This window comes from Blennius ocellaris (genome assembly GCF_963422515.1).
Source record: "Blennius ocellaris genome assembly, chromosome: 14".
NCBI classification, from domain to species: domain Eukaryota; kingdom Metazoa; phylum Chordata; class Actinopteri; order Blenniiformes; family Blenniidae; genus Blennius; species Blennius ocellaris.
Genome location: NC_137663.1, coordinates 4,689,918 through 4,702,663, shown reverse-complemented (window position 1 = coordinate 4,702,663; position 12,746 = coordinate 4,689,918). Strand labels below are relative to the sequence as shown.

Genomic DNA, 12,746 nt, shown 5'->3' with positions numbered 1-12,746 from the left:
TCACTGGTTGAGCTCCAGAGCCCAGACCTGCTGCGGCCACCCGGTCCGGCCCTTCACCTTCTTCTCCCCGGCTAAAGACTCCTGCAGGCCGTCGGTCTGTGAGGATTGGAGGGTGAGGAGGGTGTGGAGGGGGGGGCAGAAAAACAACACATCATCACTATCATCTTCATCATCTTCGCCTCAGTTTCAGCTTCTTTCGGCGTCATTATTATTATTATCATTACCATTGAAACACGTGATTACACACCTTCAAATAGTTATAATAAATGACCAGAACAAAGAAAAATAACCTGCCATGATGTCTGACCAATTAAAAGAGACATTCTCAACAAAATATCAATAAACGACGCCGAATAGAGTCATTTTTTTACTCAACTGGGTTTAAAAGTGACGTTTCGGGACTTTGTTCCCCCATAAACAATAAATATTTGTTTAATGAAGAGTTTACTACTTTTCGCCCCACAATATGTCAACATCACGTAAATTCAATTATCAAATAAGACGTTTATTTTAAAAACGAATTAAGAAAACCACATGTTTTGATGCGTCATGCAACGTTTTACGCACAATAACCGTCCCATCTCAAATTAATGTAAATTCAATCATGCATTCAATTATTGATGTGTTTTCAATTATTCGTGTAAATTAAAGTATTAAATAAGCCTATTATTTAAAAAGATCAAATAAACCACTATTTTGATTTGCCAGGCGCCGTGTTCCGCACAATGACCTTGTCAAATTCGTGTGAAGTCAATTATTCATTCAATTATTCGTCTACATTCAATTACTCCTTCCATTACTCATGTTATTTAATTAATTTATTAAATAAGGCAATTACTTAAAAACGTTTTGAAAAAAAAAATACTACTTTTCATGTTTAAAAGTGACCGTGACCGTTTTACGCACAGCGATCTTCGTGGGAAAACAGATTTTAATTTAAAATCTGACTAATTCATACAATTTTGTTTCATAAGTTAATAAAACTCACAGAAGTTGTGGAAAGCGGTCAAACGTTATTTCTGGAGTTCATCAGTCACATCTCAATGTGTTTTTCTTAATCGCTTTGTTTCAATGTTTTTCATAATCGGAAACGGTTCAAATTAATATTATTAAAGTTTTAATGTTTTCCCTTTGACAAACACTGAAATCTCTCGCGTCTGAGTGGTACTGCAGAAATGCATTTACTTTACTTTGCTTTTACTTGGTTTGTTTCTGGTAATGACGCATCGATGAGGTGGAAAAACTCACATTTTAAAATACAACATTTGAGTCCGCATGAGAAAACGGTTTGTTTCAGCTGCACTGTTGCAAGAAATTGATCAATTATGCTGAAATATTTGGTTTAAATGCAATTGTATCTTTTCCAGGCCTGGAAATAACCCTAATCTCTTCAGATTAAGAGTCTTAATCGTCCTGCTTCAATGTATTTCCTTTGCTTCCTTGTGAAACACTGAGTTTTTGAATGATGTTGAAGAAATAAATATCCGGATGTTTAAACACAAAGAAATAGATTACAGAGGAACATTTGAGTATTTTTAATTTGCGCCAGAATCCGACAATCTTAAAGTGACAGTTTTAGTTTGTCGACGTGAATCTAATAAAACGTTTGCTTTGTTTTGGGTGGATTTGGGTTCGGAGCGTCTCATTTTTTTGAAGCCACGTGAGGAATCAGAGGCTCAGAAACTCACCAGCTCTCGCTTCCTTTTCAAATCCCGGTTTTCAAATTTCTTAATCTCGGCCTTGAAGCCCTCCGTCTCCCCGGAGTCTTTGGCCAGGACGTCCATCAGATACGCGATGTAACTGGTGGCCAGGCGTAACGTTTTGATTTTGGACAGTTTCGTGTCGGCGGGCACGTTGGGGATGCACTCCCGCAGCTCCGCGAAGGCCGTGTTGATGCTCTCCGTCCTCCGGCGCTCCTTCTTCGGCCCCGACGCCCTGCGCTTCCCCACGCCGGCCTGCAGCCCCTCCAGGCGGCCGTCGTGCGTCGCCCCGGGCGCGCCCAGCTCCGCGGCCGGATACGGCGCCTGGATCTGGAAGTCCGCGGGCACCTCGCCGTGGTTCACCACCCAGCTCTGGAAGTACGGCGCGTCCTGGTGGCACCGCTGCACGAAGGGGAAGGGCTCGTGCATCAGGTGGTGGTGGTGATGCTGGTAGCCCCCGATCAGGTTCATGGCGCGCGGCGGCGGCGGTCGAATCAACAACTCATTCAACGCGTAAATATGAATCCAAAGAATCCCCCAACGAGTCGAAACCAAACCAGTTACTTTACATGGTTTTTAGAAAGCAGCTTCACCCGCGAAGCGAAACGGGCCGCGAAAAAGTTGATAATTCCAAAATATCTCCGCGTCCAGCCGTGATTCGTTCATGAGGTTTCTCCCCGAAGAGGCAGCTCTGATTCACCCGAGAAACTTGAGCCTGCTGAAGGTGTGAGGCCCCAGGTTTATATGACCGGGATGTCAGCGCGCAGAGGAGGCGGCCAATGGAGGGGAGCGGCCACGACTGGGAGGAGGGTTTGGAGAGGTTTGGAATAACGCGCACCATGGTGCCATAATCCCGCTGCACACCGGGAGCGAAACACACGCCTGTTGAGGTCGACTGCTCATGTGTGAGGAGGGGAAAGTGGTTTCTAAGTGGCTCTGGGTGCTTCAGACCTTTTGTGCGTGTCGGTTTGGGTCTCTTTTTTTTTTACGCACTGAATTTACGCACCATTTATTTTACGCGCCGATTTAAAAAGGTGCTTCTCTGATCCACTGGTGCGAATAATTGTCTGTTTATTTGTTTGACTTGATGACAGAAGGCCGCCCATGAGACAAACTGAACTTTTCGGACACAATTAAGTTTTCAAATGAGAGAAAATGACATCTAAATCCTTTTATTGTGTGTATTGTCGAAATGTTTGGAAAGTAAATATGAAGCAAATCAGACCAGAAAAATCATAGCTTACATGTTTCATTTAAAATATATACTTTTGAAAGACTCGTTTCTATGTTTGATGCTTGTTTTTATAAAGCGGTTTGTTTGCTATACTGTGTTGTTTTTGAAAGAGCCAACAAAGTTTCATTGTAAAAATACAATGGATATAAAATATCATTGAGTAAGCTTGACCATTGATACAAATGCATATTGTATTTCAAAATAAACAATTAAAAGAAGAGTTTTGCCTCGTTTAAACCATTTGTGACGGAATGAATTTACTTTTAATCACGTGTCTGTGTTTTTTGGGTTCCACACTGGCGCAATCTGGACAATATGAAACGACGTGACTGTTTTTTTTAGCCAATATTTATTCTATTCTCTGGCATTTATGATTCTATATGGTCATTTTTGGTGTTCTGTGTCTAAATTTAAACATCATTACCGGGGTTGAGAAGGAATGAATGAATCGATTTTATCCGTCTTATCGTGCCTGTCTGTGCGCTCTGACGCATGCAAATGAGCACTTGGATGAATTGTTTTCCATTTTTAGAGACAAACCGAGAGCCCGAGGCCTTGTTTTCGTTGTACCCCGGGGGTGTAGGGGGGCTGCAGGGGTTGGGGGGGGGGGGGGGGGGGGGGGGGGTGTTCTCTATCTGCGCATTAATTCCGCGCAGCACCCTAAACACGTCATCTTATCGCCATCGCCTGAAAACATTATCCCATTACATTACATGACCTTGACGCTATTTAGAAACCATTTACGGCGGTGTCTTATCTAAATACAGCCATAAATCAGGAGGTGTCGCCCCCCAACCCCCCCACCCCTCCGACAGGGTTACATGTATTCCATAAAAGCTCCCCTTGCCTGCCTGCCTGCCTGCCTGCGCTCTGTTTACAGCACCGGGCCGTTTGCGGCATATTTCACCGTCCAGCCGCGTTACAATAAATAATCATCCGTCACGACTTTATGTTTTCACACGAACCTGCAGCGCGGAGGTGCGTTTAAAGCCTCCTGCGCGCAGTAAATCCAAACACTTTCACTGGGATCTCCTTGAAAAATTCAACTTGTGCACGTGAAATGTTCTTTTCAAGAATGATCCAAATGTCTGACTAAATCAGATTGATCAAACTCCTCATTTCAATTACCGAATTTTACAAAAGCAGGCAAATATGGGAGATGTTTTCGGACTTTTCTAGGTTTATTTTAAATCCATAAATTCAATACTAAAGTCATTTGAAGTAGCATATTTCGATAAAATACGTTGTATTGTATTCTATTGTGTTTTATGTTGTTCATTTAGACATTCAATAGCAAATGAAGCTATATCAGTTATATTGAGGCCAAAAATTGAGAAGAAAAGTCACAGCAGCCTAAAAATGCATGATTCTTTCTGTTTCTTTTCAAATTTTCACTGAAATTTTAAACATTAAGCATTGAGAAAAAAAACACCCTTCATAGAAAGCAACATTATCGACACACACATTTTTCTGCCAAGTTAATTCTCTACAAACGTTCGTCCTTTTTTGCCGTTTTGTTGACGAAAATCAGTTTAATTAACTTAGAAACCAAATCGATTTTACATTAGAAAGTGTATTTTCTCTTAAATTTACGAGTTTATAAAAAAGAGACAAGATTTAAAAAAATAAAAAGGCAGCATTATTCACCCGAGGTTTTCTAATATTTTTCGTTTAACACAATATAAATATATAATACACAAAACCATAAAAAATACTATATTTCTATATTTCTACTATACTATAACATTCGGAAAATAAATGAATATATATATGTTTATACAATCATAATTTTGGATCCTCACGTGGGAACTTGAAGTTGTTTTTCTTTTGTGAAGAACTTCTGAGACTTTCTGTGTTGTTATTGTTATAATCTTCACATAAACAATGAAAAATTGTGCATCTTTCTTCTGAAAATGTAAACATTTCACAGATTTCAGAGCTTTGCAGGTTTAACAAATTTAAAAAGGGTCCAGATTTTTCAGCATGATGTTTCTGCACATGAATGAATGAATGAATGAATGAATGAATGAAAACTGATGTTCTTCTCTGCTGCATCCTGTTGATGAGTCTGTGCTGCACGTGAGCATTGCTGTCAGTGTGAGGAACACCATGCAGCCTCCAGAAAGAAAACCTGACACTGTTGATTAAGACGTCCACTGCACAGAGATGAAATACAACACTGCTGCCCCCCCCCCCCCCCCACACACACACACACACACACACACACACCACCCCCTCCCTAGAGCTTTGCCCCCCTCCATCACTTTCTCTTCTGTTTTCCTCTTTCAGTCTGCACACATCACTTCCTGTCCAACAGAGAATCCAGGCCAAGAACCTAAACCTAGAGGCCAGACCAAGAACTCAGCTCTAGAACCCAGAGATGATAAGCAGCACTGGTCAAGCCACCCCCCACACGCACATGTACACACGTGCGCACACACGCACACACACACACACACACGCACACACACACACACACACTCTCTCTCTCTCTCTCTCTCTCTCTCTCTCTCTCTCTCTGGATTACTTACTCTTACTCTCCTCTTTTCCTCTCTTGGTCTGCATGTATTACCGCCTCTCAAGCTGAGAGCTCAAACTGAGAAACCAAACCCAGAACCCAGAGAGAGAACCCAAACTAACAACACAGATGTTGAACCCAGACCAAGAACTCAAGCCAAGAACCAAAACTGTGAACTCAGAGTTACAAACCAAACCTATAATGAAAACCTACAACCCGGATATCTAACCCAATCTAACCCAGACTGAGAACCAAAGTGCCAAACCAAGAACCTAAAACAATAAGCCAACCCTTTAACCCAGACCTAGAACCTACACTGAGAACCCAGACCATGAACCTACACTGAGAACCCAGACCTAGAACCTACACTGAGAACCCAGACCATGGACCTACACTGAGAACCCAGACCTAGAACCTACACTGAGAACCCAGACCATGAACCTACACTGAGAACCCAGACCATGAACCTACACTGAGAACCCAGACCTAGAACCTACACTGAGAACCCAGACCATGAACCTACACTGAGAACCCAGACCATGAACCTACACTGAGAACCCAGACCTAGAACCTACACCGAGAACCCAGACCTAGAACCTACACTGAGAACCCAGACCACGAACCTACACCGAGAACCCAGACCATGAACCTACACTGAGAACCCAGACCATGAACCTACACCGAGAACCCAGACCTAGAACCTACACTGAGAACCCAGACCATGAACCTACACTGAGAACCCAGACCTAGAACCTACACCGAGAACCCAGACCTAGAACCTACACTGAGAACCCAGACCATGAACCTACACCGAGAACCCAGACCATGAACCTACACGAGAACCCAGACCATGAACCTACACTGAGAACCCAGACCATGAACCTACACCGAGAACCCAGACCATGAACCTACACTGAGAACCCAGACCATGAACCTACACCGAGAACCCAGACCATGAACCTACACTGAGAACCCAGACCATGAACCTACACCGAGAACCCAGACCATGAACCTACACCGAGAACCCAGACCATGAACCTACACTGAGAACCCAGACCATGAACCTACACTGAGAACCCAGACCATGAACCTACACTGAGAACCCAGACCATGAACCTACACTGAGAACCCAGACCATGAACCTACACTGAGAACCCAGACCATGAACCTACACTGAGAACCCAGACCATGAACCTATACTGAGAACCCAGACCATGAACCTACACTGAGAACCCAGACCATGAACCTACACTGAGAACCCAGACCATGAACCTACACTGAGAACCCAGACCATGAACCTACACTGAGAACCCAGACCATGAACCTACACTGAGAACCCAGACCATGAACCTACACTGAGAACCCAGACCTAGAACCTACACCGAGAACCCAGACCTAGAACCTACACTGAGAACCCAGACCATGAACCTACACCGAGAACCCAGACCATGAACCTACACGAGAACCCAGACCATGAACCTACACTGAGAACCCAGACCATGAACCTACACCGAGAACCCAGACCATGAACCTACACTGAGAACCCAGACCAAGAACCTACACCGAGAACCCAGACCATGAACCTACACTGAGAACCCAGACCATGAACCTACACCGAGAACCCAGACCATGAACCTACACCGAGAACCCAGACCATGAACCTACACGAGAACCCAGACCATGAACCTACACTGAGAACCCAGACCATGAACCTACACCGAGAACCCAGACCATGAACCTACACTGAGAACCCAGACCATGAACCTACACCGAGAACCCAGACCATGAACCTACACTGAGAACCCAGACCATGAACCTACACCGAGAACCCAGACCATGAACCTACACCGAGAACCCAGACCATGAACCTACACTGAGAACCCAGACCATGAACCTACACTGAGAACCCAGACCATGAACCTACACTGAGAACCCAGACCATGAACCTACACTGAGAACCCAGACCATGAACCTACACTGAGAACCCAGACCATGAACCTACACTGAGAACCCAGACCATGAACCTACACTGAGAACCCAGACCATGAACCTACACTGAGAACCCAGACCATGAACCTACACTGAGAACCCAGACCTAGAACCTACACCGAGAACCCAGACCTAGAACCTACACTGAGAACCCAGACCATGAACCTACACTGAGAACCCAGACCATGAACCTACACTGAGAACCCAGACCATGAACCTACACTGAGAACCCAGACCATGAACCTACACTGAGAACCCAGACCATGAACCTACACTGAGAACCCAGACCTAGAACCTACACCGAGAACCCAGACCTAGAACCTACACTGAGAACCCAGACCATGAACCTACACCGAGAACCCAGACCATGAACCTACACGAGAACCCAGACCATGAACCTACACTGAGAACCCAGACCATGAACCTACACCGAGAACCCAGACCATGAACCTACACTGAGAACCCAGACCATGAACCTACACCGAGAACCCAGACCATGAACCTACACTGAGAACCCAGACCATGAACCTACACCGAGAACCCAGACCATGAACCTACACGAGAACCCAGACCATGAACCTACACTGAGAACCCAGACCATGAACCTACACCGAGAACCCAGACCATGAACCTACACTGAGAACCCAGACCATGAACCTACACCGAGAACCCAGACCATGAACCTACACTGAGAACCCAGACCATGAACCTACACCGAGAACCCAGACCATGAACCTACACCGAGAACCCAGACCATGAACCTACACTGAGAACCCAGACCATGAACCTACACTGAGAACCCAGACCATGAACCTACACTGAGAACCCAGACCTAGAACCTACACCGAGAACCCAGACCTAGAACCTACACTGAGAACCCAGACCATGAACCTACACCGAGAACCCAGACCATGAACCTACACCGAGAACCCAGACCATGAACCTACACTGAGAACCCAGACCATGAACCTACACTGAGAACCCAGACCATGAACCTACACTGAGAACCCAGACCATGAACCTACACTGAGAACCCAGACCATGAACCTACACTGAGAACCCAGACCATGAACCTATACTGAGAACCCAGACCATGAACCTACACTGAGAACCCAGACCATGAACCTACACTGAGAACCCAGACCATGAACCTACACTGAGAACCCAGACCATGAACCTACACTGAGAACCCAGACCATGAACCTACACTGAGAACCCAGACCTAGAACCTACACCGAGAACCCAGACCTAGAACCTACACTGAGAACCCAGACCATGAACCTACACCGAGAACCCAGACCATGAACCTACACGAGAACCCAGACCATGAACCTACACTGAGAACCCAGACCATGAACCTACACCGAGAACCCAGACCATGAACCTACACTGAGAACCCAGACCATGAACCTACACCGAGAACCCAGACCATGAACCTACACGAGAACCCAGACCATGAACCTACACTGAGAACCCAGACCATGAACCTACACCGAGAACCCAGACCATGAACCTACACTGAGAACCCAGACCATGAACCTACACCGAGAACCCAGACCATGAACCTACACGAGAACCCAGACCATGAACCTACACTGAGAACCCAGACCATGAACCTACACCGAGAACCCAGACCATGAACCTACACTGAGAACCCAGACCATGAACCTACACCGAGAACCCAGACCATGAACCTACACTGAGAACCCAGACCATGAACCTACACCGAGAACCCAGACCATGAACCTACACCGAGAACCCAGACCATGAACCTACACTGAGAACCCAGACCATGAACCTACACTGAGAACCCAGACCATGAACCTACACTGAGAACCCAGACCATGAACCTACACCGAGAACCCAGACCATGAACCTACACCGAGAACCCAGACCATGAACCTCAGCCTACAATCCAAAGCAAATCCCAGAACCCAAACTGTGGCTCTGTTTGATCTCCTTCCTGTTGCTGGTCTCAATGAAGGTTCTGAAAGACCCAAACTACAGAAATACTCTCTTCATATTTTACTTTCAACCCCAATAGGCTCTCTCTCACCCCCTTCTGTCTCTCTCTTTCTCAGTTGGTTCTATCTATCTATCTATCTATCTATCTATCTATCTATCTATCTATCTATCTATCTATCTATCTATCTATCTATCTATCTATCTATCTATCTATCTATCTATCTATCTATCTATCTATCTATCTATCTATCTATCTATCTATCTATCTATCTATCTATCTATCTATCTATCTATCAGTCTATCTGTCTATCTATCTCTCGCTCTCTCTCTCTCCCCAGAGGAAACATCCTAAATAGGTCATAAGGAGCCATCTTGGCCGTGTTATGAATTCTCCTCGTAATTGTTTGTGTCATCATGTAGATTTTTCAATAGACGCTGCTTCCCTCCTCTTCAGAGTGCTTACTCTCAACTCTACATTTCCAAACAACCCCCCCCCCCCCACCTCCAGCCTTCACCCCTTCACTCTCTTCTTTCCTCAGTTCTTCGTTTTAACCTCGACGGCTCCTCACAGGAGGAATAATGTGAGAATAACTCCAGCAGGGATTCAGTAGTTTCACCATCAACTCTCCTCCCTCACGACAATGAGCTTTAAGTTCAGAGACTTTATACAGTCAGCTTCTCACAGCTCATTGTTAGAGATTTGGGTATTTTAGATGTGTGAGTTTAAAGAGAGAAAGTCTCTAAAGAGATCATTTGTGTAAAATAACTGGTGGGAATAGATTTGCAGCTGCTGATGGTTTTTCTTCACTTTCCAGTGTTTTACTTCAGTTTCTTCCCTCGCTCATGTTAAATTCTCCTGCAAACATTCAAAAATTACTAGAAATATGTGGAAATGTAACTTTCTGTTTGGAGTCGTTTCAATCGGCCACATCTCCAGGAAAATACCATCTCTACAGCGGAGCAGGGTGGAGGCAGCATCATGCTTCCCCAGAAGAATACCATCTCTACAGCGGAGCAGGGTGGAGGCAGCATCATGCTTCCCCAGAAGAATACCATCTCTACAGCGGAGCAGGGTGGAGGCAGCATCATGCTTCACCAGAAGAATACCATCTCTACAGCAGAGCAGGGTGGAGGCAGCATCATGCTTCCCCAGAAGAATACCATCTCTACAGCAGAGCAGGGTGGAGGCAGCATCATGCCTCCCCAAAAGAATACCATCTCTACAGCAGAGCAGGGTGGAGGCAGCATCATGCTTCCCCAGAAGAATACCATCTCTACAGCGGAGCAGGGTGGAGGCAGCATCATGCTTCCCCAGAAGAATACCATCTCTACAGCAGAGCAGGGTGGAGGCAGCATCATGCTTCACCAGAAGAATACCATCTCTACAGCAGAGCAGGGTGGAGGCAGCATCATGCCTCACCAGAAGAATACCATCTCTACAGCAGAGCAGGGTGGAGGCAGCATCATGCTTCACCAGAAGAATACCATCTCTACAGCAGAGCAGGGTGGAGGCAGCATCATGCTTCCCCAGAAGAATACCATCTCTACAGCAGAGCAGGGTGGAGGCAGCATCATGCTTCCCCAGAAGAATACCATCTCTACAGCGGAGCAGGGTGGAGGCAGCATCATGCTTCCCCAGAAGAATACCATCTCTACAGCGGAGCAGGGTGGAGGCAGCATCATGCTTCACCAGAAGAATACCATCTCTACAGCAGAGCAGGGTGGAGGCAGCATCATGCTTCACCAGAAGAATACCATCTCTACAGCAGAGCAGGGTGGAGGCAGCATCATGCTTCAGGTAACCAATAAGATCCAAAAAAAATAATGCTTGTAACATTGTCGTTGCAAAACTAAATGCACAAAGGTTGCATGAAACTGTGTTTTTACTGCTCCGTGGATACAAATTTAAACTGATATGAACCAATAAACAAGGAAAACACTTTTAATAAAACAGAGTGGAACAACTTCATTTTGTCTTCTACAACCCATCAACAAACATCCTGCACTCTTCTGTACTTGTGAGTGCAGACATGTTGCATTAAACAGCACAATAAATAAAACTCAAGTTCAGACTATTTAACATAAACAAGTTATTCACTGAAACCTCAATGCAGATATTGTGTGAGTGTTGTAATGTATTGCAACTTCCCTTAATATCATACAAACCTTTAATAAAAGCTCTGTTTTTGGTTCTGCTGCCTTGAAAACAGCAGCCAAGTAATGAAAATCACATGAAATTAAACAAAACATACATCCTGTGGTATTTGAAGAACATTATTACAAGAAAAACACAAGTATTGGTTAAATCTAAATGCGTGAGTTGAACATAAAACAGAGCCAGATGTGAATAAATTAATCATAAATTACATTAAATTCAACAAAATACACTTTCTGACTTCTCGTGAAAATTTCCAAGAAAGACAAATGAACAAAAATATGAAAATAAAGTGTAACAAACTGCATTTAACAGATTTTTGGTTTTGTATTATCACTAGTGAAAATGACATTTAATCAATAACTCAAAACGTCACACATCTTGCACATTATGTAGAAATTGTGGAAAATAAATCTTTTTTTTGTGTGTGTGTGACATTGAAGTGTCATTTGGGATTTGAAGCAGATGCCTCGGTTTTATAATCTCCACAGAGGAAATTCTCCACATTTCTGGAGCTTCTCTCATGTATTGGGCCTTTTGCTGTCATCTGTCTATTGATAAGTGATTGTCGTCTCCAGCAGCGTCTCAGTGTCCTTTAACTGCAGCAATTCTCCGTCCTCAGCCAATAAAGATAAGAGAGGACGGCTGGAATGTGGAGCTGGGAGGTGACGGAGACGAGCTGAAGGACGTAAACCCACTCAGATCCTCCACTAACGCCACCATTTTCACCCTCTGGATTAACAAAAGTGTGCAGTAATCTGGAATAAAAATCAACCAAATGGAAAGTTTTGTGGAGTCTGAGTTGTCACTACAACAATTCAAAACGACATGTCCAGATATAAGAATAAGTAGAATTTTTTTCAAGTGATTATTGTGAATTTGACAAAATGCTAAAGTAAGAGATTCCATTCTGATGTTATACAGACATCAGAGTATATTTTGAAAATACTGACAGATTCTTCTAACCAGTTCACTGTGATGCACTACAAAATATTTTGATATTTTACTTTAAACATACTCTGGAACATTATGAAACCTATAGATCCCATAAATCACATTTTCCATAATCACCTCAATTCTTATGAATGAAATTCAACCGTCTTCCAAAAAGCACAATAAACTAAATTAATTCCAATTAAATATGAAGTAAAATGCATGTAAAACACAGAAATAAGAGAGATTAAT

At 44.0% G+C, this 12,746-nt stretch overlaps 1 protein-coding gene across 1 annotated transcript; it reads right to left on the bottom strand.

The window, feature by feature from the left end:
• Positions 1–2,171, bottom strand: hand2 (heart and neural crest derivatives expressed 2; the record flags this gene model as incomplete). The annotated part of the gene is made up of 2 exons (XM_080509237.1): positions 1–96; positions 1,689–2,171. 2 exons carry the CDS (start codon positions 2,169–2,171, stop codon positions 1–3), a joined length of 579 nt encoding a protein of 192 aa, XP_080365363.1.
• Positions 2,172–12,746: the final 10,575 nt, after the last annotated feature.